Source organism: Natator depressus, chromosome 8 (assembly GCF_965152275.1).
Source record: "Natator depressus isolate rNatDep1 chromosome 8, rNatDep2.hap1, whole genome shotgun sequence".
Taxonomy (NCBI): Eukaryota; Metazoa; Chordata; order Testudines; family Cheloniidae; genus Natator; species Natator depressus.
Window position 1 is genome coordinate 78,363,205 of NC_134241.1, and position 27,236 is coordinate 78,390,440.

Sequence of the window (27,236 nt, forward strand, 5' to 3'; positions counted from 1 at the left end):
AGGAAACTGCACATGTATCGGGCCTCTCTGATGTCATTCCTAGCAGCCAGCATGGCAGAGTCATGGACTGCTCCCAGGGGCTGAGGTCTGGCAGCCACACAAGGTATGTCTAGATTGCAATCATAAGATGTGATTGCAGCTTGTGTAGAGATAGCTTGAGTCCTGGAGCAGTGAAGCCAGTTTAGTGTGGGCTGCACAAACGTACCTGGGTAATTGCCGGGGTAGCCTGTTTTGCTGCAGCTTCACTACTCTGGGACCTGAGCTATCTAGATTAGATTTAAACTAGTTTGGGTATGTCTACTCCCACTGACGTAGTCGACCCTGTTACTGCAATTTAGACGTACCCATAGACACCACAGGGTTGATGAGTAGACGTCCCCCACTGCAGGATTACACTAGCTGTTAGTGGGGCCAAATATTGTTTATGTTTTAGCTTATGCCATAGACCGAGTTACAATTTCACCCTTGGAATTTTTTTAGTGATTGCTTTGTCTTTGAAGTGCGGCTCCCACATAAGTGGAGGGTAAATTCCCATTGACTTCAGTGGGATCAAGATCAGGATCAGTCCCCTTGTCTCTATATTAGCTGTAGCGTTCTTTTTTTGCCATAGATATTTTCCTTCATTAAAGTTTCTGCCCAGGGCAGAAAAAAAATGACGTGCTGCTGAATACATTGTGAAATATTTGCATTTGTGAGGCCATCCCCCAATCATTGCTCCTCCTCTGACATCAAGATGACACCATTTATAGAGCAGCAGCAATTACTCCTCTCAGTGATCCAGGACTCGGAAGTAACAATGCAGCGGCCAGCGGTGTGTCACCTGCCAGTAAGTTTTAACACTCTCAATGCAGTGAGAAGCAGTGATGTTAAATGTAAAGCTATATTTTTGTGCTCACCTATTTATTTTAAAGCTGTCAAATCAGTTTAGCACAGAGTTCTCTGACAACTAAATGTGACCTATTTAGCATCTAAAACTGAGTAGAAAAGAATGTGACAGTTGGGAGGTAAGATGAAATAAGGTAAAACTTCTAAGCAGAGGAGTTTATAACCTAATTTTGATTTTTATCTGTAAACCAAAAAGGGTGTAAACAAAGGCATTTACTAATAACACCCAAATGAAAGAATGTGAAGAACCCAACTTGTTTATTATTTGTGCTCTTTATTTAATTTGTGCATTTCTCTCAGCCTGGGCAGCGAAAATGAATGAATTACTTTAATTTTCAGGTTCTCTGCTCTAATGTTTGGGTTGCAAATGTTGCAGGGGAATTTTTATTAGTTTAAAACCATTGGAATTAAAAAAAACCTGTTGTCATTGGAATGACAAAAAAAGTGACCTGTTGGTTTTAAACTTATTTTTACAAGATTGAACTTTGGGTCAAATCTAAGTTCACTCTAATGAATTGTTTAGGGTCACTGCTTAAGTCATGGACTTCCCCCTCTTATTTTTAGCATATTCAATAATCTTTTAATTTCGCTTTTCACTGGTGCTTGTAGATATAGAAAGGGTTTGGAGGGCTAGACAGGTTTGTCTCTACCTCACTTCATTTTTTCTTCACTGCTTAAGTGAAGTTCCCCCGACCCTCTCAAATTAGTTTTCTCTGATCTGACATTCTTTTCAGGTGTTTAATTCAGTATTTATTTTTGTGTGTGAAATCTCTTCTCTCTTTCCCCGAGACATTGAAGTGGAGATGTCTGAGTTCTGACCTTGAATCTTCTACTAACCAGGACAAGTGACTTCAGTTTAGGTCTTTCATTGTAATCTCTCTCTGCCTCAACTTCCCCATCATTAAAATGGGGTGAATGATGCTTTGTAAAGTGCAGTGAGTTATAGGGAAGGAAAGTGCAAACTGCTAATTATTTCTCTTGGTTTTTTGCTATCCTGCCCCATGGCCTTTAACCTCTCCCATTCCCCTCCACCTCAGGGTTTCTCTGTACATCTCCTTCATTTTCCTTTTCCCCAGGTCCCCTGTTCCCCCCCCCCCCCCCCCAAGTCTGCTTTCCTCAGCTCCTAGAGCACTTTCTCTCCCCAGGTCCAGTTCCCTTCACTCCTTCCTTCCTTGGATTCTCCGTTCCTTTCCCCCCACCCTTTAGGGAGGCCTCCCCTTTTTATCTTGTTCTCTTCCCCCCATCTTGGGTTTTCTATTCCCACATTGTCCTTCTATCATGTGTCTCTCTCACCCTCATTCCCCACCTCCACTGCTATTGGCCCTTCACCGCTCCTGCCACCTCACTCTCTTCCTCTTGTTTCTCTCTCTCCATCAGTTGTCTTCTCCCCGCCTGCCTTGGGTCCTTTGTTTCCCTGACTTGCTCTCTCCTCCTCCAGTTCTCATCTCCTGTCTCCTGAGTTCTCTCCTCTTCATTTCACACTCCTCTTCACTCGTATTTCCCCAGTCCCTTGCCTTTTTGCACAGGTGATTGCAGAGAGGAATGGGAGACAAGGCCCTCTGGCAGCTGGGAACAATTGTAGTAACTGATCTCCCCTGCACACAGTGACCCCTGCAGACATAGAGGCAGAACTGCTTCTTTGTTCTGTTCCCTGCTCATTCTCTGCCCTCCACTTCACTGTGCAAGCGCTAAAGGAAAACGGCCAGCTCCATTTCTCTCTCCTTGCAGATCCCATTTGCTTTCAGGGTGAGGGTGATCATATCTGTATGGACTGGAAGATGTGCAGGTGACAGGGGAAAGATGCAGGATCTCACCTGCACAATGCATGTGAGTTACTAGACCTGTATGAGAGAGATGGAGCAGATTCCTGAGCCAGAGGAAACTTTAAATGCACTCTAATCCCATCTAGGCATTTCTAATGCACCAACCTCAGGGTACCAAAGCATAGATCCTGAGAACAATCAGACCAATGCATAAGCACCTATAGTTGCAAAGCTGCATGGAAGAGATATAAATATTGACTTCCAATAGAGAGAGGCTTAGCACAAGAGAGGGGTGTGAAGCAAACTCTGGATTTCAACACCCCAACAGTCTGGGGTGTTTGAAATACAAGTCCAAAATTTATGGCTTAATCACACAGCTTTTAGTGAGTCTTGCAATTTTTATAATATAAAACATAAGTGAAAATGTGTTCACTGTTACTAAATAACACCCCAAGCTGTGGGAAATGATGGGGCTAGGTCACACAAAAGTATGAAAGGTTAGACTTTCAGGGTAATGCATTTAGATGCACAGTTATGTGAATAATTTGTACACACAATTACTATGATGCATCAAGTGTATAACTGTGCAAATGTAAGCTGTTGGCACCAAAAGCAAACAGATTTACATGCACAACTGTGGTACCCACTTGGAGAAATTAGACATGCATTTGTGCACACAGTTTGGATGCCTAAATTTTTTGAAAATTTGGCTCCAAAATTATTTTAAAAATCCAAAACTCCAACTTCAGTTTTTTAACTAGGCAACAACTGAACATAATGCAGTCCTTTATACAGGCCAAGATGTCATGTGATTTTCCTGCCATCTTGCAGTTGGCACATTTATCCACCTGCTATTTTGCCTTCCTTCCTCTGAACTGGGGAGTTAGTGGGTTTCCTGATCCTGATTCTTCCCAGCTGCTCTCTTTAAAAGCCAGAGAGGAAAGCAGCGAGAAGAAAATCCTTCCTGATTCAAAGCAGCTAAGTCAGAATCAAGGATGAGAATGACCTGCCTAGCCAGACTTTCAGAGTTTGGGGAGCAGATAATATTGCGGCACCAATTGAAAGGATTACATTCTCCATTAAATCTGGTCTGGTTTTATAGAACCTTACTACATTTCTATAGAAGTGTGCTGGTTTCATTTCTATTATATTCTATGGGACTGTTCTATCAGGGGAATGTTCTTAAGCTGCTGCCCTCTGAGTTTTAGAGCACATCACAGGCAGTTCACAGAGTATTCAACACCTCTCAGTCTCCAAAGTTCAAATGTGGGACACATTGTAAGACAATGACCCGAAATGAGGGATGTGAAAAAAATCAAAGGAACATAAGAATCTCTAAACATTAAAGGACTTTTTAAAAACATAAATAATGTTGTCTATCACCCCAGTGTCATGAGTCAACTTTTCTGATGTCACCAAATTACAGAAAGCAAGTTATCACCAGATCAGCTTGGGATGGAGGCCAATCTGGGTTTTAAAAGAGGGACGTCCCTTCTAATGAGTTGCATTACACTCCAGTGAAATTTCAGTACCGTAAAAGGTCTCCTACGCAACTTAATACAACACCTCCTTCTCTCTCACATCTCTGTTCACTTCTCCAATTCACAGCAGGTAGGAATATGAATTATTGTTGGACCTGTCCAGAGGTGAAAGTAAGCCGGCCCGGTCCAGTGTACTGACAAGTGCCAGTATGCCGTGCCAGACTGGACCGGCTTCCCCGACTGCTATGGGGAGCCCTGGGCCCTTTAAACCTCCCACCCCCCCGCTCGCTACAGGGAGCCCTGGGCCCTTTAAAGCCTCCCCCACCCCCCCCGCCCAGCCCCACAGCCGGAGCCCCGGGGCAGCGGCCGCAGCCCCAGCCCCCAGGCTGTTTAAAGCACCCCCCAAGCCCCACTGCCGGAGCCCCGGCGTAGCGGCGGCAGGGCTCCAGCTGTGCTTTAAAGGGCCCGGGGCTCCAGCTGCTGCAAGGAGCCCTGGGCCCTTTAAAGCGCCCCCGGGGCTCCCTGCAGCGGCTGCAGCCTCCCCGAGCCCCACTGCTGGAGCCCCAAGGTAGCGGCAGTAGGGCTCCGGCAGTGATTTAAAGGGCCAGGGGCTCCGGCTGCTGCAGGGAGCCCCGGGCTCTTTAAAGCGCCCCCCGAGCCCCGCTGCTGGAGCCCCAGGGTAGCAGCGGCAGGGCTCTGGTGCTGATTTGAAGGGCCAGGGGCTCCAGCCGCTATGGGGAGCCCCGGGCCTTTTAAAGCACCCCCCCGAGACCCCAGGGCTCCCCGCAGTGGCCGAAGCCCCTGGGCCCTTTAAAGCACCACCTGAGCCCCTCTGCCGCAGCCCCGGGGTAGCAGCGGCAGGGCTCCAGCAGTGATTTAAAGGGCCCAGAGCTCCGCTGCGGTAGCGGCGAACAGAGCCTGGGGCCCTTTAAATCGCCCTGGGGCTCCAAGCTGCCTCTGCAGCTGGTAGCTCCGGGGGTGATTTAAAGGCTTCAGGGCTCCCAGCCACAGCTGGAGCCCTGGGGCCTTTAAATCTTGATTTAAAGGGCCCGGGTATTTAAAGGCCACGCCTCTTCCAGTTGAGGCCATGCCCCCCTGCTCAGGACTCCAGAGTACCGGTAAGTCCTTTAAGTTACTTTCACCCCTGGACCTGTCACACACAAATTTGAATGGTCCAGGATTGCAGTGAAGACAATATTCCGCTCTTATAAAGCTGCACTGTTTGAACATTGTTCCAGCTCTGCAAAGTGGTCAGTTGGATGGGAGCATGTTCCTTACTTCTACTCATCTTTCAAGAGTCTCATAATTGTCCCCAAACATCTCATGTGCAAATCTTAGATCAACAAAATTGTAAAAACAATGAAGTAATACTAAAATCAACAGGAGTCACTGACACCACTTACACTGTACATAAACCTTTTGTCAATAGAAAGCTGGATAATTTTTTCCTTATGCTCATTTTTACTATTTTACTATTTCACTTTTAAAAAAATAATTAACATATCAAATATACCTTGTACAATATACCTCAGATATTTAAATATAAGTATGGAAGGATCTTTACTCTTAAGTAAATGGATTAAAAAGCCTATGGAAAAATATACATGGAACAATGCAACTTATTTAAAATGGAAAGGATACAAAATTTAGCTCATCAATAGATCCCACTTTTTTGAAGTCTTTGGTTGATCCCTGAGCTGATAAGTTGTATGTTCTAAAAGGTTCTGAGGACCAATTGCTGAGAATCTGGAAGGACTGGTCTCTTAATCCATTCTGACCTTGAAGATGCAGGTTACTTTGTCCAATATCTCAGTATAAAACCTAATGAATCTAATGTATAATCTGGGTATTTATAAAGTACGTAATCACTGTGGTATCCAAGCCATGATGTTCCAGTCTAGGATCACAGTACATTGAATGATCTCTGCTCTCTAATCCAGATTTTGCTGCACTTTTCCTTGTGTTTTTAATCCCCCTCCCCCGTCATTTTCTGTCTGTATTTATGGAGTCTGGTCTTTCTTTAGCCCTGTTGTTGTAGAAAGGATGTTGTGAAAAAGCAGGTCTTGCATCATGTTGCGAACACAGTTAGCCTTGGGCTCATACTGATTTCTAGTGCTGAGGCATCTCGCAGACTATGGCATACAGTTGAAAATGCTGTACCTCCAGCTCCTACATATTTTACCATGCGCGCAGATGGTTTCATGTCTTTTAATGCAGTTAGGGGGCTGAGTAACCCAGGGAAGTATTTTTCTGAATACCTGAAAATAAAGGTATAACCATATCCATATAGTAGTTCATATAAATTAACATATGGGTGTAGGTGTTTCTGGGGATAATTATGGAGCGTAGTAATGACTCCAGTGATGTGTTGCCAATATTTAAAGAAGGGGCTCCCTCAAAGTTGTTCTTCCTCTCCTTGGCTAAACTTTGGGAGCTAGAGGTGTGTATGCATGAAGAGAATAGAAGGGCCAAAGAATTTACTCATTTGTTTCTTCAAAAATAACCCCCTCTTCCTGTAACCACAGCCAAGCTGAAAGGAATCACTAGTTGGTAGTGGAGTATAATGAGCAGAAGGTATATAAGTTGATTTCACATTTCCTTGCTGTTGCGAGTTTGTGTCAGGCATGTTGGGGCTGATCCTCAGCAGGTGTAAATTGTCATAGTACAGTTATCCCAACTAAGGATCCCAACTAAGGATCTGCCCTCTTGGGTCTGATTTTTACATCTTCTGCTCCGTTAGCAAGTAGCTTTAGTTTGTTTTAATGTTCCCATTTTGTTTGAGTGGGATAGTACCCCCCCTGCCAGAACAGCCATGGGGATGTCTCCTGCAGACACACCTGAACGCTGAGAAGTGCGCTCCAGAGTTTCCAGAAACAGGATTAGGCAACTAGCTCTCCCACATCTCTGGGCCATGGGTCTGAGGCATCAGCCTTCTTAGAGCAGCAGCCTCATCTCAACTGGAACCCCTTATGGGTAGCACAGAAAAGACCCGACTGGGTTTCTTCTCCAGCAACAGAACCTTCACTCCAGGGCAGAGGATGAGGTGGGCAGCAGAGGGAGAATAAAATTGGGATATTCTTTTTAATCACCAGAACAGCAGATATCGTTGCATTCAGTGTTTAACTTTTTGACAACAGAGTGGCAGATTTAAAAAGAAAAATGTACACATATGTATTTTAAAAAGTGTAGGCATTTCAAATCTAGATGACTGAATATAACATGTACTAGATTTCTGAATCAATGAAGTGCAATATAAGTTTCACTCAGGTTGCCTGAGATCCCATCCTTTTAAAAGATCCATAGAGTTTCTTATTGATCCTCCCTAGGATCTTCCCTATTGATTTCCCTCTTTAGGGAAATGAAGAGACTGGGATATCTATTCTTTCTTTATGTTTGCCTGTAGTATTTTGACAGTAGATACCTTTCATTTGTCATGAAAATACAATGAAAGCAAAACCTAATCAAAGCTGCTTCAAATGAAAGAGAACCAGAATTGCAATTGCACCTGTTTCTATACCCCAAAAACGTGTGATACGTAAACCAGGCATCCATATGATCATATTGCTGTAACACTTATCCTTCCTCACCCCATCTCCTCCCTACTGTTAGTCACCGTTACTCATTGTGTCACATCTAAAATGTAGACTCTAAGCTCCTTGGCGTAAGGGCTGTGTCTTTTTTGTCTTCTGTGAAGCATCTCTTACACTTTTGAGTGTGAATAATAAGATAATTAAGAATAAGAATTAAAATTTAACCTTTGAGTGTCTGGTTGTGAAGACTAACTTTTGGCCTGGAGGCCAGGATTATCAGACAACAGTTAAAGTGGTAGTTTGAGTCCTGGGATACTCCTGGCTATTGAACACCATGACACAGCATCGGACACAGGAGGTATAAGCTGTGCACCAAAGTGATCAATTTGGTAAAGCAACTCCATCTGCGGACACCTAGGCAGAGTAGGTGTGTCTATGCAAATACGGTCCACTCCTGAAGTCATTTCCCCACAGGTTGTCACTAGATGTCAGGGGAGAGCGCATTCAGACCCTGCTTACATTCTCCTCACAGCTGAGAATTTGTCATCCCGGCCAATTGCACTCCATATTAGACCAGGTCTGCTAGTTCTCCCCATAGGGTCTTAGGATGCCTACTATGGTTGTCACAAGCCTGCGAGCCAAGTGTCACAAGCCTTCACAAGCCACTTCAGAAACATCATAAGTTAGCCTGTTTACTGGCCTGATAATCCCGTCATTCCTATTGAGAATGGGCATTGCTGGGGCAGGGGGGACAACTTCTTGGGCATAGGCCCATGGACCTCCTCTTCTAGTACTGGAGGGTCCAGAGCAGCAGGGGCACCTTCCACCTGTTTGTTCCCACTGTCCAACAACCTAGCTGGGTTATCTGATTCCTGTCTTTCTTCAAGGAGGTCTGGAAGCACTGATTGGGCAGACTTCTTACTTCAGGTTGGTCTCACTGGTGGCATGGATTTGCCAGCAACAGGCCTAAAGCTTCTGCCATGCGGTTTAGGAATGAAGAAGTGGAGCTCTCACTGAGTTCAGCAGATTGAGACCAGAATGTGTTCTCTTCAGACTCACTCTCAGATGCTTTGGGTAGTGGTGGGTTAGCTCCACGGGGCCCACTACCTGTGCTGGAAGATGCCTTCGGTCCAGCACCTTTTACCCACCCAGGTCCCATGTCATGGCCTATTTTGTAGGGGGTGCCTACTAATTCTTCCCCTGGTAGTAAGAGGTTCCATGTACGGTCTTTATTTTCACTGGTCCCATCTCAGGTTTGATTTTGTAGACTGGCAGATCTCCCCGTTTTTTCATCCGTAGGTAAAGTAGTGCCTTCTGTCTGTCAAGTAACTTGTGTTTGCCAGCAACTCCCAAATTTTGCAATAGAACTCTGTCTCCTATCTGGAGCTCCTGCAAACTCACCCTAGCATCATACTGGTGCTTGTTACTATCTGTGTTCTTGCAGGCTGCAGACATAGCTAAATGATAAACATCCCACAACTTATCTTAATTGGGAGACATACTGCTGATGCATCTCAGAGCTATCTCCATCCTCTGATACACCAAAGCACAGATCCATGGGTAATCTGGTTCTTGCCCAAACATCAGGAAATATGGTATAACTCCCATAGCATCATTCTTTGTGGCAGTGTAGGCATGCACCAAAACTACAACATTCTGGCTCCAAGTTGTCTTCTGCTCTGGACAAAGTCCCCAGCATATTTAACAGAGTTTGATTAAACTGCTCTGGCTGAGGGTCACCTTGTGATGATATGGGGTTGTCCTGGACTTTTTAATTCTTGCCATCCTGAGCACCACCTTCAGAAGGTAACTCTCAAAATCCCATCACTAGTTGGAATGAACCTAAGCTGGAAGTTCATACACTGAAAAATATTTCTCCCACAACACTCAAGCAATGGTAGTGGCCTTCTGGTCATGTGTTGGATATGCCTGCACATACTGCATAAAATGGTTAGTCACTAATAAAATGTTCCCAATATTCTCTCTGCCCACTTCTAAAGGCAAGAAGTCAATGCATACCAGCTGGTTTGCTGCTGGTAATATTCTCCAGATACACAGCTCTAATGGGCAGTTTTCCCTTGAACCCACCGAGCACTTGTCTTACATTTCTTGTGAACATCCTAGGCCATCCAGGGGGTTGTAAGCATTGTAGCCAGCACTTCATGTTGTGATTCTCTGATGGGTCCAGATACCTCAGTTTTATATGTGCTGCCCTCTTGCCATTTGCTGCCTCTTGTGGTTCGAATTCAGCAAGCTACCATGCTATGCATTATGGGGTGTTTCATATCATATCATGATAACACACTAAGTGCAAACAAGAAGCAACAGAGGGCAGTTGGGATCATCCACTGCTCCCATTTATTCCTGGCCCCTCACTTATCCAGCAGTGACTCCCCCCTGTATCATTGTGCTTCTGTTACAATCTCCAGATTCATCTGGAAGTTCAGTGAACTGCAGGTCAATTCATTCATCCCCTTTTCCCCATTAAACAGGCTCCAGAAATCAGTACTTCAAGAAAACCCCACAAATGCTCTGAGTTGCCTCTCCTGGCATTCTGTATACTTTGCAGGTCAGTTCTGGTTTCTGAGGAGGAAAGGGGAAGGAAATCTTTGCCTACTGCTTGTGGTGGGTGAGCATTTGCTTTGCAATATCAGCTTCCTCTGCAGACATTTTCATGGGGGGGGGGGGGAATCAGTCATGTAGACTGAGTGCACATAGAGCAAGGCACAAAAATATTAGTAGTGGTGACTGACCATACGCCAGTAATTAATAGTGACAAGTCAGAAAAAATTTATAACCCTACAACAGGGATATGGTCTTGCACCAAACCCAAGATCTAAAAACAGCTGTACTTCTGAAATATGAATACAAATCTAGGTTAAAATTTTGCAAATGGCCCTTGTCTTTAAAATAAGCCAAACCAAAATTTCCAACCCAAACACACCTAGATTTGGCGTGTTGAAAATCCAGATCCAAAGTAAATGGACTAGGCCCATCTCTACTAAAATTGAAAATGAAATGACACATAGTATATTTGCATTTCCCCATTTTTTTCTCTAGCATATACAGAATATTTCTGCCTGCTGCAGATACATATTGATGGAAGAGGAAGACCATAAACAGAACATTTAATTTGTGTTTTGGATTTGGGGATTAGCTCATGACCAGTCTGATGCTACCCCTTTCAGTTACTCACTCCATAGTGAGTGTCTGTCTGTCTGTCTCTCTCTCTGGAGTCAGGTTACTCCCTCTTCATCACTCAGGGTGATTTTTGTGGCTTAGCCCTCTAGCCAGATAACTATAATTTTCCCCTTCAGGGATAGTATCAAATTCTCCGTGGATGACCGTCTCAGGTAGTCTTCCACTACACTTCTCAGACTATGCCACTTTCCCAGTGGCTGGTAGGGTAACACAGCCCACGCACTATTCCAGGTTCCAGCAAGGGACCCCTCTACCCAGCAATCTCAGTTTGCTCATTCCCAGACCTTGCTGCTGTTTTCCTGTGCTCCTTACTACTTCCCTTCCTATCTTCTGACTTACCTCTGGGTTACCCATAGAGATTCCTCTGCTCCCTATGGCTATTTCACCACTCTAGGGTTCTTGCCAGAGTCTGTATCTCACCCTAACTGATCACTCTCATTATAGTGGGTATGGTAACACCCATTTTTTCATGTTCTCTCTGTGTGTGTATATCTATATCTATCTATCTTCCTACTGTATTTTCCACTGCATACATCCGATGAAGTGGGTTTTAGCCCACAAAAGCTTATGCTCAAATAAATTTGTTAGTCTCTAAGGTGCCACAAGTACTCCTTGTTCTTTTTCTTTTGAGTATGGTGTTGCAACCAGGTGTGCTCCCACTTTATAGTAATTTCATCTAGCCTGCATTTGCCTAGTTTGCTTATGAGAATATCCTGTGAGATTGTGTCAAAAGCCTTACTAAAATCAAGTTATATCACGTCTAATACTTTCTATCCACTATGCCAGTAACCCTATCAAAGAAGGAAATGAGATTGGTTTAGCATGACTGGTTCTTAGCAAATCCATGCTGGCTGTTCCTTTTCACCCTATTATCCTCTAGCTGCTCATAAATTGATGGTTTAATAATTTGTTCCAGTATGTTTCCAGGTATCAACGTTAGGCTGACTGATCTATAATTCCCAGGGTCCTCTTTGTTCCTGAGTTCTTGAAGATAATCACTAATGGCTCCGAGATTGATTCAGCTAGTTCCTTAAGTACCTTAGGATGAATATCATCAGGCCCTGCTGACTTGAATACATCTAACTTATCTAAATATTCTTTAACTTTTCTTTCCCTATTTTGGCTTGTGTTCCTTCCCCCTTTTTGTTAATATTAACCATGTTGAGCAGCTGGTCACCATTAACTTTTTTAGCAAAGAGTGAAGCAGAACAGGCATTAAACACCTCAGCCTTCATGATGTCATCAGTTATCAACTCTCCTTCCTGACTAAATAGAGGACCAACACTTTCCTTCATCTTTCTCTTGCTCCTAATGTATTTAAAGAACCTTTTCTTATTGCCTTTTTGTACCTTGCTAGGTGTAACTCATTTTTTGCCCCAGCCTTTCTGATTTTGTCTCTACATGCATGTGCTATTCTTCTGTATTCTTCCATAGCAATTTATCAATGTTTCCACTTTTTGTAGGATTCCTTTTTGATTTTCAGGTCTGGGTGGCAAGTGAACCACCAGCTCGCGGAGGCTAGCTAGCCCCTGGCCCAGCCCCTTCTGCCCAAGGCCCCACCCCCACTGGAGCCCAAAGCCCCCCCCCGCACATTATCAAGTTTTATGTTTTGGATATTTCTGTTATTTGTTCCCCAAAATGCCTTATTTACCTCCTCTAACCTGAACATAGGAAAAGATTAAAAATATAGCCAAGATTAACATTCAGTCTCTAACTCACTTCTTTGTGATCAGATACGGGGGGACAGTGACATTACACTCTGTAGATTATGGACAGTTATGAAGTTGCTTAGAACTGAAGGGCAAAGAACAATTGTGATCAGAACAATAAGGAGGAAACTTTACATACTAGATTATACAGGTGGAAATAATAGTTATACACATAAGGCTTAATTTTGACACCCATACTTAGGTTGGGCTTGATTATTCACTTCCTTTCTTCTTGTATAGTCATTTATATGTGTGTAAAATGTGCATAAATTGCTACCGCTTTGATCGGATATGATTTTACAACCACTTTGCGCACGTGTAAATGTTTATGCCAGATGTGAGGCAACGTAATATCAGGCCATCAAGTAGTATGTTATTGTAGAAGTAGTCAAAGAGATTCCAATGAGAGTACTCACAGATTAAAATACTGCTCAGCATGAGTGAGGACGGCAGAATAGGAACCCTAGAGGTAGTGTAATAATTTTAATTTTAAATATCTTTTCTATTGGCACTATATTATTTATATTATGGTAGTGCCTAGCGGCCCCAGTCCTGCGCAAGGGCCACACTGTGCTAGGTGCTGTACAAACACAGAAAAAGACAGTCCCTGCCCCAAAGAGTTTACAATCTAATTCTTAGCAATATTTTAACTTTGTGAAAGGTTTAACTTGAACACAGAAGGCACCCAAATTCATGGGGGCTTCTTGTTCTAGCCAAGCCTGCAGACAATCTGCTCTGCTCCATGAACTTTTGTAGACCTATGTTGGTGCAAATCAGTCAATGCATTCCTCCTTTTATTAAAATAAATCTCAATCAGGTCACACTATGCTTATAAAAACGTATTAGGGCTCTGGCACTGGTTTGATTTCATTTACATTTTAGAAGGTTTAAGTAAATGTGTTAACAACTGATAATGAAATAAGTCTTGCCTTGGATTTATAAGCTTCATAAAGTTGGTTTAATGTTTGCCCCAGGGCACTTCGTCATATTGATCAGGAATTTACTCAATTGCCAAGCTTGCGTCAAAGAATCCATGTACATGTACTCCAGCCCAGTCCCAGGGCTTTCTTTTCTTATATACTTTGGTAACTTATAAAGAAGAGACCTGCAACAATGAAGGATAACTAGAAATTATAAATCATCCTATTGGGATGGATAAGCCAACATCCCCTTCTGCTATGTGCCACATGAGAGCTTTGAGTCAGCAGGGCCTCCCACAGAGAGAACTGTATCCATGAAAATAAACTTCAACTGAAAACATTTTAAAGTATGTACTAAAAATAATAAAAATATATAAAACAGAAACATATCCACGGCGTGAGTCAGTGTTCTGTTATTGCCATTGTGGATGGCAGCCTACGCAGATTTGCTCCAGTGGAAACATAAATCTTAGGCAACACTCAGCCCTAGTGTAAGTGCATGCAATTCTATTGAAGTTAACAAAATTAAATCCACTTACATTAGGTCTGACTTTGGCCCTTAGTATTCTAGACACCCTGAAGCACGTCCATTGCTATTTAGAATAGTTTGCAGGGCAATTCTATGCTGAAAAATGACGCTGTCTTATTAAACAGTTCTGCTGTCTGTGTCACATCTAGTGACAGAAAGTAATTTTTATTGTTTTTTACATCTGTTACCTCTTCAGACCTAACAGAGCTAGGAGAGAATGAGCTAGATTCTGTTCCTCCTTGTACTTCATCAACAGAATTATTTAGTGAATTTCAATCAGTTACACCTACAAAAATGTGCAGAAAGCAATGGGGGTTTCACAGATGTCACTTGGAGTCTAATTTGCCCTGCAGAGCCTTTGTTATGCCTGGAGAGTCATGAAAAAGTCCCAGCTTGAGTCTCAGATCCCAGATTGAATTTCCAAGTGTAGGAGCCAGGAGATACATGTTTTTACCAACAAATTGAGCATATTTGATAATGAAATAATTAAGAGACAATAAACATGGAATTCAAGGTTGCCCTTATTACAGTGTTACTTTTCAGAACAGATTTGTACTTTAACAAACTGTAGCATGCTGTGTATTTACAGACTGTTAACACAGTTTAATCTTCTTCAAACTGTATTCTGTATAGTCAGCAGTGGTTCAATTGCCATGGATATCCCTGGTGAAATAAACAGCTCCATCAAATACAGGTTTCCCTAAATACATGCTCTAGACTACTTTCTTTGAGTGCTTCATTGCAGTCAGCTACTCATTAATTATTGTTATTATTTATCTATATTACTGTAGACTCCAAAGCACTCACATAGAAAGAGGCCTGATTGTGCTAGATGTAGTACAAGCATACAGAGGAAACAGTCCCTGCTCCAATGAGTTGACCATCTAAGTAAAAAAATGATAGAACAAGTGGGTGTGGCAGACAAACAGAAGAGAGGGGCGGGGGCAGGGGAAAGGAATTAAATTATTAGAGCTGAATGGCTGCTTTAGTCTTTAGCTCTGTGTTGAAGCTGGCACAATCAGCAGATATCACCACTTCCTAGCCCCCCCACAAATCCCCTCAAAACCCAAATTCATGGGGGCTTCTTGTTCTAGCCAAACCTGCAGATAATCTGCTCTGCTCCATGAACTGTTGTAGACCTGTGCTGGTGCTCTCCTACTGGTTTTTGAATGTTACAATTCTTGATGTCTGAAGCAACTACTCACCAGCAACTACATACCACACAACAAAAACACTAACCCAGGAACCAATCCCTGCAACAAACCCCGTTGCCAACTCTGTTCACATATCTATTCAGGGGACACCATCATAGGATCTAATCACATCAGCTACACCATCAGGGGCTCATTCACCTGCACATGTACCAATGTGATATATGCCATCATGTGCCAGCAATGCCCCTCTGCCATGTACATTGGCCAAACCGGACAGTCTCTACGCAAAAGAATAAATGGACACAAATCAGACATCAAGAATTGTAACATTCAAAAACCAGTAGGAGAACACTTCAGTCTCCCTGGTCACTCAATAACAGACCTAAAAGTGGCAATTCTTCAACAAAAATACTTCAAAAACAGACTCCAACGTGAAACTGCAGAACTGGAATTAATTTGCAAACTGGATACCATCACATTAGGCCTGAATAAAGACTGGGAGTGGTTCGGTCATTACAAAACCTAAACTTAATTTCCCCCATACTAATTTTCCTCTACTGTTACCCACACCTTTTTGTCAACTGTTTGAAATGGGCCACTCTCATTACCACCACAAAAGTTATTTTTCCTGCCTTGGTATCCTACTGTTAATTGAATTGTCTCATTAGACTGACCTCACACTTGGTAAGGCAACTCCCATCTTTTCATGTATTTTTATCTGCTCCTGTATTTTCCACTCCATGCGTCTGATGAAGTGGGTTCTAGCCCACGAAAGCCTACGCCCAAATAAATTTGTTAGTCTCTAAGGTGCCACAAGGACTCCTCATTGTTTTTACTGATACAGACTAACACGGCTACCTCTTTGAAACAGTTTGAATAGATGTTGAAAAATGAAGACAATGAGGAATGTTTCATTTACAATGAAAGCTCAGTGCTGGAAGGTGCTAATTGCCCTTCACTGCCAATTGCTTCCATGCAGTGTAGTCGTAGCTGTGTCAGTACTAGGATAGGAAAGAGACAAGGTGGCTAACGTAGTATCTTTTATTGGACCTACCTCTGTTGGTGTTGATTAAATGGTCCCTTACAATATGTGCTAGCTACTTATGCTAAACAATCTGTTCCACCTTGCATTTTGCTGCTGGGCGTTCATTTCCCAGACCTGAAAAAGAGCTCTGTGTGGCTCAAAAGGTGGTCTGCCTCAGCAACAGAAGTTGGTCCAATAAAAGATATTACTTCACCCACCTTGTCTCTCTAACGGCTTCCATGTGACAGGGGGGTGAGAACAGTGGCTTGAAATATTTTACCTAAACTTTTTTTTTTTTTCAACAAAAAGTGTTCTTTTGACAAAATGGTAATTTTTGTGAGAAAATTTCAGTTTTAACCAATTTTTTTCTGGTTTTCATAAAAAAACCTAACCCCTGAAAACCAGATCTTTTTATTTATGTATACATTTTGGGTTTTTTGTGTTTGCTTTATTATTTTTTGACAACTGGGACCTTCAGTTTTCTGACAAAAAACTAAAAAGCCTCCATGAAAATTTCTGACATAACCACACGTTTTCATTTTTGTTGAATTGTTTCATGGCAATAAACATACACTGCTGAACAGCTGCAGTGCTGAGCAGCTTCAACAGCCTTTGGGCCTAATCCCACAAATCTCTGAGTGTCCGGTGTGAAGCGTTAAACACCTTCCACTCCCATCAAAGTGATTGACACTACTTATGGTAGTAAATGCTACTGCTCTTTTTACAGGATTGGGCCCTTATACACACAAGTCAAGAACAGAAAGTCTTCAGGTTTTCTGTGCCACTCTAATTCACTTAAACTACTTATTTTTTATTTAAAAGTCTTCTTTTCAAACTCATTTCACTGAGGACTAACCACAGATATAGTATGCAATTTTGCATTTTGATAATTTTTTCAGCCACACATGCATAAAAAAGTGTTACATTTCCTTTTTAAAGATAACACCCCCCAATTGTTTGGGTAACTTTGAAAGGTGGAATAGTTTTTTAAAAAATCACCCTTGACCTGATTGGGTCCAAGTGTGGAAAATGTTAGCCTCAAAAGATAATTTTTGGGTAAAGCCTGGGTGGGTTGTTATAATGAAAGTTACCTTTCACCTTCACACTAATCTTTCTTTACTACTAACACTTTGAAATCAATTTATCAAGCCTCCATCCTTGCTCCATTCAAATCATACTTAGACCCACTTCTGCAGTGTCACAAAATCCCTCCCACCCTTCCCCACATTTTTTGGACCAGTAGATGTTTGTATGACTAACTTGAGTAACCATATCCTCATATATTAGTAACATCAGTCTTTGCTGACCATCTCCTTTCCTGGTGTATGCTATAGCCTCACTTGTGTGACAGATCTACCACTTAGAATGTAGGGTCTTTGGAGTGGGGACCTGTCATTTACACCTTTTTGGTGAAGTATTCACCCAACTGTGGACATTTTGAAATAATAACTAATAATGATTATAATACATTCTTTTAAATACTTAGTTGGGTTGTTACTAGAAACCTCAGCACTTACTGAAAGTCAGAAACATATTTTTAAAGGTAACGGGGGAAAAATGCCAACCAGAAAAAAAATGAATCAAGTTAATGTGTAGAAGGAAACCAATGCAGAAGAAATAAGTGGGTTCCAGGGAGTTAGCAGCTTTGAACTGATGCAAGAGCCTACTGCTTCTGCTTATATTTTGTTGTTTTACAAATATGGGGAGAGGTTTAAAAGGATTTTGACACCTTTTGGCTGGTTGAATTCATGAATTTTCAGGGGCAAGCCAGAAAATATTAGTGCAGATCTGAGCCAATGGGGTGACTTGGCTCTCCAGTGTGAGGGACAGACTGTGATCTCATCTACAGGGAAACAAATCCAGAGCCACTCCAGGAAATTCTGTGTAGTCATGTGTCAGACAGGAATATATTAACGCGAAATAGGTTCCTTTTAGTTTGTTCTAGCAGTTACAGCACAGCACTTTAGTGTGTCACTTTTGTTGTGTCACTTCTTTCCACTGCTTTCCTCTCTAGGGTTCTGGACCCAGATAAGGTAAAAAGAAAAAGAAACCAAACTGTCAGCCCCAACTGGGCTCAACATGTAGCCCTGTTCCCTCAGGGGGACTTCTCTGGCACGTTTGTCAGGAGCCTTCCAGGTAGTCTTCCTCCACAGCCTCTCCCTTCTGAGCTGGTGTCATAAATATAAAGGGAAGGGTAACCACCTTTCTGTATACAGTGCTATAAAATCCCTCAACATCCTGTTACCTGTAAAGGGTTAAGAAGCTCAGCTAACCTGGCTGGCATCTGACCCAAAGGACCAATAAGGGAACAAGATACTTTCAAATCTTGCAGGGGGGAGAAAGGCTTTTGTTTGTACTCTTTGTTTATGTGTTTGTTCTCTCTTGGGACTGAGAGAGGCCAGACAGAAATCCATCTTCTCCAACCCATCCTAATCCAAGTCTCCAATATTGCAACCAGTATAGGTAAGCCAGGCAAGGCGGATTAGTTTATCTTTCGTTTTATGTGAATTTTCTCTGTGTTAAGAGGGAGGTTTATTCCTGTTTTCTGTAACTTTAAGGTTTTGCCCAGAGGGAGATCCTCTGTGTTTTGAATCTGAATACCCTGTAAACTATTTTCCATCCTGATTTTACAGAGGTGATTCTTTTACCTTTTCTTTAATTAAAATTCTTCTTTTAAGAACCTGATTGATTTTTCATTGTTCTTAAGATCCAAGGGTTTGGGTCTGTGTTCACCTGTACAAATTGGTGAGGATTATTATCAAGCCTTCTCCAGGAAAGGGGGTGTAGGGCTTGGGGGGATATTTTGGGGAAAGACATCTCCAAGTGGTCTCTTTCCCTGTTCTTTGTTTCAAAAGCTTGGTGGTGGCAGTATACTGTTCAAGGACAAGGCAAAGTTTGTACCTTGGGGAAGTTTTTAACCTAAGTTGGTAAGAATAAGCTTAGGGGGTCTTTCATGCGGGTCCCCACATCTGTACCCTCGAGTTCAGAGTGGGAAAGGAACATTGACATGGTGGCAGAGAGGTGGGATCATTTTGAACCAGAGATAATTTTGAACCAAAAACACAGACCTGAAGAGTTTTTTTTAAAGCTGAGAGCAGCTAGAGAGTTTTCTGTCTGCCTGGAGACAGAGGTGTTAGGTTTTTTTACAAAGGGATTTTTCTTTTTGAGCTGGAGTTTTCTCTACCTAAAGGCAGGGTAGTTAACCTCCTGCAGGGAAATTCACAAGTTTTTTTTTTTTTTTTTTCCTAACTCTCGGGTATAGCTAGAGTTAAGCACAAGAAAGCAGGAAAATGACTACCAGTGAAGCAACTAATAAACTAGAGCTGGCCAGATTCGAAATGAAGAGAAACAAAAAGCATGATAGACAGATGGCCTTAAGGAGCTTGGATATGGAGGCAGAAAAAGCCAGGGTGGAGGCGGAGGAAGCTGCCCACAAGAGAGATATGGAGGAGAAAGAAAAAGAGAGGAAGTATGCACTGGAGATGGAGAAGGCAAGGGCTCAGCAGAATATACCAATCAACCCTAGCAATCCTGCTCCAGGTACCACTTCCCATCCCAGAAAGTTCCCCACCTGCAAGGCAGATGATGATACTGAGGCCTTCCTCGAAAACTTTGAAAGGGCCTGCCTTGGGTACAGCATCTCTACAGACCAGTACATGGTAGAGCTCAGGCCGCAGCTCAGTGGACCCTTAGCAGACGTGGAGGCTGAAATACCTAAGGAACACATGAACAGTTATGAACTTTTTAAAACCCAGGCGAGAGTCAGAATGGGGCTAACACCCGAGCATTCCTGTCGGCGGTTCAGAGCCCTAAGGTGGAAACCAGACGTGTCATTTACCTGACATGCCTACCACATTGTGAAAAATTGGGATGCTTGGATATCAGGAGCAAGTGTTAAATCTCCAGAAGAGTTGCCCTTCCTAATGCAAATGGAGCAGTTCTTAGAGGGTGTTCCTGAGGAAATAGAAAGGTACTTCCTAGATGGGAAGCCCAAAACTGTAATCGAGGCGGGGGAGATTGGAGCCAAATGGGTGGAGGTGGCAGAAAGAAAAAAAACTAGGAGCAGTTGGGGCGAATATCAAAAGGGGCAACCCGAAACAAAACCCTATCACCGGGGGCAACCCAAGGACCCACCTACATCCCAAGGAAAACCCCAGACACCTTATCATCCCACCACACCATTCTCCAGCAACCCACCTTGCCCTAGTGACCAGTCAACTGGGTGATGTTTTAAATGTAATGAGCTGGGGCATGTGAAGGCCACTTTCCCCAAGAACCCCAGCAGATTACAGTTCATTGCACCGGGGTCACACCAAAGGTCCTCAAAGCCCAGATGCCTCCCAGATACTCTTAGAGCGAAGGGAAACTGAGTGTAGGTGGGAAGAAGGTTACAGCACGGAGGGACACTGGAGCGCAGGTGTCAGCTACCCATCCATCCTTAGTGGACCCCAACTTAAACAACCCAGAGGCCCAAGTGACGATTCAACCCTTCAAGTCCAACTCTTTTGATTTGCCTACAGCCAAGTTGCCTGTCCAGTACAAGGGCTGGTCAGGAATGTGGACTTTTGCAGTCTATGATGATTATCCCATTCCCATGCTGCTGGGGGAAGACTTGGCCAACCAGGTAAAGCTGGCCAAGAGGGTGGGTATGGTCACCCACAGCCAGACTAAGCAAGCTTCCACACCTATCCCTGTTCCTGAGCCTTCCAGCAGGGCCCCGTCTGTGTTACCAGAGACCCAGATGGAGGTGGTGGAACTGGATCCCCTGCCAACGACTGCAAAGGCCGTAGTGGATCCAGTCCCAGAGACCCAGCCAAAGCCAGTCTCTGAACCGAAACTGGCGAAGCAACCAGCACCAGAACCATTGACAGCACTGAGTCCAGTGCTTGCAACCCTGTCTACAGCTCCAACACCAGAGGGCACCACTGAGCCTGCATTGGCAGCAGCAGCAAATGACCCTACACAAGAGGCTCAGCCAGAGCCTGAAAAACCCCATAGTGCACCAGCGGAGAGCGGTTCACCACCAACGGAAACAGCCCCATCACTTGCATCGCTTCCAGAGGGACCAAGCCCAAGTCCACAATCCACTGAGGAACTGATGTCTTCAGCATTATGGGAACAGTTCCAGGCCGAACAGGAAGAAGATGAAAGCCTCCAGAGAGCTTGGACCGAGGCACGGAGCAACCCACTGCCTCTCAACTCTTCTAATTGATCCTGGTTTGTTGTAGAAAGAGAACTTTTATACAAGGAAACTCTTTTTGGTGGACACCTGGAAAACTGGCATCCTCAGAGACAGTTGGTAGTTCCAACTAAGTACTAGGGAAAGCTCTTGAGCTTAGTCCATAATCATCCTAGTGGCCATGCTGGGGTGAACAGGACCAAAGACCATTTGGGGCGGTCATTCCACTGGGCGGGAATGGGCAAGGATGTTTCTGCCTATGTCCAATCTTGTGAGGCATGCCGAAGTGTGGGAAAACACCAAGACCAGGTCAAAGCCCTTCTCCAGCCACTCTCCATCATTGAGGTTCCATTTCAGTGAGTAGCTGTGGATATTCTGGGTCCTTTTCAGAAAAAGACACCCAGAGGAAAGCAGTACATACTGACTTTCATGGATTTTGCCACCCGATGGCCGGAAGCAGTAGCTCTAAGCAACAACAGGGCTAAAAGTGTGTGCCAGGCACTAACAGACATTTTTGCCAGGGTAGGTTGGCCCTCCGACATCCTTACAGATGCAGGAACTAATTTCCTGGCAGGATCTATGGAAAGCCTTTTGGAAGCTCATGGGGTAAATCATTTGGTTGCCACCCCTTGCCACCATCAAACAAATGGCATGGTGGAGAAGTTTAATGGAACTTTGGGGGCCATGATACTTAAATTCGTAAATGAGCACTCCAATGATTGGTACCTAGTGTTGCAGCAGTTGCTCTTTGCCTACAGAGCTGTACCACATCCCAGGTTAGGGTTTTCACCATTTGAACTTGTATATGGTCGCGAGGTTAAGGGCCCATTACAGTTGGTGAAGCAGCAATGGGAGGGGTTTACACCTTCTCCAGGAACTAACATTCTGGACTTTGTAACCAACCTACAAAACACACTCTGAACCTCTCTAGCCCTTGCTAAAGAAAACCTAAAAGATACTCAAAAAGAGCAAAAAGTCTGGTATGATAAACATGCCAGAGAGCGGTCCTTCAAAGTAGGGGACCAGGTCATGGTCTTAAAGGCGCTCCAGGCCCATAAAATGGAAGTGTCGTGGGAAGGGCCATTCACGGTCCAAGAGCGCCTGGGAGCTGTTAATTATCCCATAGCATTCCCCACCTCAGTCCAAAAGCCTAAGGTGTACCATATTAATTCTCTAAAGCCCTTTTATTCCAGAGAATTAAAGGTTTGTCAGTTTACAGCCCAGGGAGGACATGACACTGAGTGGCCTGAAGGTGTCTACTACGAAGGGAAAAGTGATGGTGACGTGGAAGAGGTGAACCTCTCCATGACCCTTGGGCGTATGCAGTGACAGCAGATCAAGGAGCTGTGCACTAGCTATGCGCCAGCGTTCTCAGCCACCCCAGGACTGACTGAATGGGCATACCACTCCATTGACACAGGTAATGCTCACCCAATTAGAGCCCAACCTTACCGGGTGTCTCCTCAAGCTAAAACTGCTATAGAACAGGAGATCCAGGATATGCTACAGATGGGTGTAATCCGCCCCTCCCGGAGTGCATGGGCATCTCCAGTGGTTCTAGTTCCCAAACCAGATAGGGAGATACGTTTTTGCGTGGACTACCGTAAGCTAAATGCTGTAACTCGCTCAGACAACTACCCAATGCCACGCACAGATGAACTACTGGAGAAACTGGGACAGGCCCAGTTCATCTCTACCTTGGACTTAACCAAGGGATACTGGCAGGTACTGCTAGATGAATCCTCCAAGGAAAGGTCAGCCTTCATCACACATGTCACGGGTCACTTGCTGGAGGATTCTCTGCACTTTGAAGTCTTTAAACCATGATTTGAGGACTTCAATAGCTCAGACATAGGTGAGAGGTTTATTGCAGGAGTGGGTGGGTGAGATTCTGTGGCCTGCATTGTGCAGGAGGTCAGACTAGATGATCATAATGGTCCCTTCTGACCTTAATATCTATGAATCTATGTCGGGCTGTATGAATTTAATGTGCCCCCTTTCGGGCTGCGGAATGCACCCACCACCTTCCAAAAACTTGTAGATGGTCTCCTATTGGGATTGGGAGAATATGCAGTCGCCTACCTTGATGATGTGGCCATATTTTCGGATTCCTGGGCAGAACACCTGGAACATCTACAAAAAGTCTTCGAGCGCATAAGGGAGGCAGGACTAACGGTTAAGGCTAAGAAGTGTCAAATAGGCCTAAACAGAGTGACTTACCTTGGACACCAGGTGGATCAAGGAATGATCAATCCCCTACAGGCCAAAGTGGATGCTATCCAAAAGTGGCCTGTCCCAAAGTCAAAGAAACAGGTCCAATCCTTCTTAGGCCTGGCCGGATATTACAGGCGATTTGTACCGCAATACAGCCAAATCGCCACCCCACTGATTAACCTAACCAAAAAGAAACAGCCAAATGAAGTTCAGTGGACTGAAGAGTGTCAGAAGGCCTTTAACCAGCTTAAAGCAACACTCATGTCTGACACTGTGCTAAGGGCCCCAGACTTTGACAAACCGTTCCTAGTAACCACAGGTGCGTCCGAGTATGGTGTGGGAGCAGTCTTAATGCAGGAAGGACCGAATCAAGAGTTCCATCCTGTTGTTTTTCTCAGCAAGAAGCTGTCTGAGAGGGAAAGCCACTGGCCAATCAGTGAAAAGGAACGTTACGCCATTGTCTACGCTCTGGAAAAGCTATGCCCATACGTTTGGGGAACGGCGTTTCCACCTGCAAACCGACCATGCTGCGCTACAGTGGCTTCATACCGCCAAGGGAAATAACAAAAAACGTATTCGGTGGAGTTTAGCTCTCCAAGATTTTGATATACAACACATTTCAGGAGCTTCTAACAAAGTGGCTGATGCATTCTCCCGTGAAAGTTTCCCAGAATCAACCGGTCCAAATCGTCCTTAAGATGTGGGAAATATTGTTAGTCTTTATACAGTTAGTAGTATATTTAGAGATGAATGTGTCTTATTAACTCTGTTTTATCCTAGAGCTCCAGGAAGAAATCACAGCCAGTGTTTCACCCTATCTGTGATTTGGGGGGCATGTCATAAATATAAAGGGAAGGGTAACCACCTTTCTGTATACAGTGCTATAAAATCCCTCCTGGCCAGAGGCAACATCCTGTTACCTGTAAAGGGTTAAGAAGCTCAGCTAACCTGGCTGGCACCTGACCCAAAGGACCAATAAGGGAACAAGATACTTTCAAATCTTGGGGGGTGGGGTGGAAAGGCTTTTGTTTGTGCTCTTTGTTTACTTGTTTGTTCTCTCTTGGGACTGAGAGAGGCCAGACAGAAATCCATCTTCTCCAACCCATCCTAATCCAAGTCTCCAATATTGCAACCAGTATAGGTAAGCCAGGCAAGGCGGATTAGTTTATCTTTCGTTTTATGTGAATTTTCCCTATGTTAAGAGGGAGGTTTATTCCTGTTTTCTGTAACTTTAAGGTTTTGCCCAGAGGGGGATCCTCTGTGTTTTGAATCTGAATACCCTGTAAAGTATTTTCTATCCTGATTTTACAGAGGTGATTCTTTTACCTTTTCTTTAATTAAAATTCTTCTTTTAAGAACCTGATTGATTTTTCATTGTTCTTAAGATCCAAGGGTTTGGGTCTGTGTTCACCTGTACAAATTGGTGAGGATTATTATCAAGCCTTCTCCAGGAAAGGGGGTGGAGGGTTTGGGGGGATATTTTGGGGGAAAACATCTCCAAGTGGTCTCTTTCCCTGTTCTTTGTTTAAAACGCTTGGTGGTGGCAGCATACTGTTCAAGGACAAGGCAAAGTTTGTACCTTGGGGAAGTTTTTAACCTAAGTTGGTAAGAATAAGCTTAGGGGGCCTTTCATGCGGGTCCCCACATCTGTACCCTAGAGTTCAGAGTGGGGAAGGAACCCTGACAGCTGGGTTTTCTCCCTTTTCAACCCTGTCTCCAGTTGGAGCATGCAAGGCTGGAGGGGCAGGGCTACCTGGGCCCAGTACCATCCTTTAACCCCTTCCAGGACAGGGTGGGGTTTGTATATTCCATCACAGTCTGATTGTTTCCTTGTTCTCCCCCATTTGTTGTATTAATTGGTTGTCTCTTCTCTTATACTTAGATTGTAAGCTCTTTGGGGCAGGGGCTGTCTTTTTTTAAATGTATTTGCACAGTGCCCAGTACAGTGTGGTCCCGTTCTATGATTGGGGTCCCTGGGCCCTACCACAATAGTAGTAGTAGTAATAAAATAAATTAAAATAAAATAAAATAATAATAATGGGCCTCATTCTGCAATGTTGTAATTCCCATTTTATGGTGGTGTAACTCCATTGATTTCAGCCTAGCACTGATTTCAGTGGAGTCACAGCCAATATATATATGAGGAGTAACATAGTGGTACATCAGGCCTAATATCCGTAGTGGTATGTTATATCTCCCTGTGTCAAACAGAACATTTGTTCCACACTATAGACAGATTACCTGGGGTGTTTGTACAGTGCCCAACGCAACAGAGCCCACAATAGCTGAGGTCTTTAGGCACTACTGCAATATAAATGTTAAATACACTAATAACAGTATCTTCTTAAAATGTTTCCTTTCTTCCTGCCAAGATTTCACACCATCACCATTACTTATTTTAATTATCATAGGTAACCACAGAAATAAAAATATCACCATTTATTGATAAGGAAACAGGTCTTTGATCCAGCTAAGCCAGACTTTGGTTCCATTGTAACTGGGATCTCCCCTGAGTAGAAAATGCATGTGTTCTTATTGCAGAATGAAGATCTGGAAATCTTAAATTCTGAGTATGGAAAGAACATGATTAAGCTTCTTCACATTAGAAGAGATGGCAAGAAACACTGCATTAAAGAAGTGGAAGCTTGTGTACATCTCAGACTGGATTCTGTCAATGAATACTCGCAGGGAGACAATTCTGCTGTTATCCCTACTGACACCATGAAGAACACTGTCATTGCTTTGGCAAAATGCAACGGGGTATTCTTTTAAACTCTTCTACTTAGTATTGTACTGATTGGTGTTTGTGATGTTGTCTTGGAATTTATTTGGAAGTAGTCATTGTACTTACTTTTCTGTTGTCATCATATATCAAACCATCCTCCCTCCTCTTTCATTGTCCTGTCCTGTCCCCTTCCAAAGCTCATCCAGTTCCAGAAGCTCTTCTCTAGGCAAAAGGTGAAGAGAGTTTGGATGAGATCAAAATGCCTACTCTCTTTCATTTGTTTTTCTTCCTCTGTCTGCTTTCCAGTTTGGCACTAAGGTTCCCTTCAAGATTTTGAACCGGGTCTTTTCTTTTTCCAGTACTGATTCTTCATACAGAAAATAGACTCTCTCATCTGGTATTTGGTGCACAAATGTGAATAATCTATATTTTATATATTGAAGACATTTTTAGGCTTGGCTGACCTCTCTTATCATGAATGTTTTTTGTATTTGATCAGGCCAGATCCCCTGTGTCTGATACCCCTGAACTTTGGAAAAGTATGAATCCAATTCTGAATCTTAAACTTGGAATTTGGACCCCTCTTTAGTTTTCAGACAGACTTTTATCTGATAAAGCCAGCACTGTTTTCACCCATGTCTTTGGGTACCTTGGACAGCTGGTGCACTCTTTAATAAAATAATAAATAATAATAACAAAAATAATACCTAGCTCTTATATAGTGCTTTCCATCAGTCGATCTCAAAGTGCTTTACAAAGAAGGTAAATATCACTATCCTCAGTTTAGTTTCATCAGCTAGTCTTTTAATGTCCTAATTCTAAATAGCCTAATTATGTCACACTGTGTACCAAATTCTCAGTCTAATTAATTAAACCCCATCTTTAGCTTTTATCCTTGTTCAGTTCTTATTATTGAATCAGA

General features: G+C 43.4%; 1 protein-coding gene across 1 annotated transcript in view; it reads left to right on the forward strand.

Moving 5' to 3' along the window:
• Positions 1-739: 739 nt before the first annotated feature.
• LOC141992912 (uricase-like) overlaps positions 740-27,236 on the forward strand; it is a 40,622-nt gene continuing 14,125 nt past the window's right edge. Inside the window, exons 1-2 of the mRNA XM_074962251.1 lie at positions 740-826; positions 26,131-26,349. Of these exons, the coding sequence (XP_074818352.1) occupies positions 797-826; positions 26,131-26,349 (249 nt within the window). The 5' untranslated portion in view covers positions 740-796. The remainder of the gene's footprint in view (positions 827-26,130; positions 26,350-27,236) is intronic.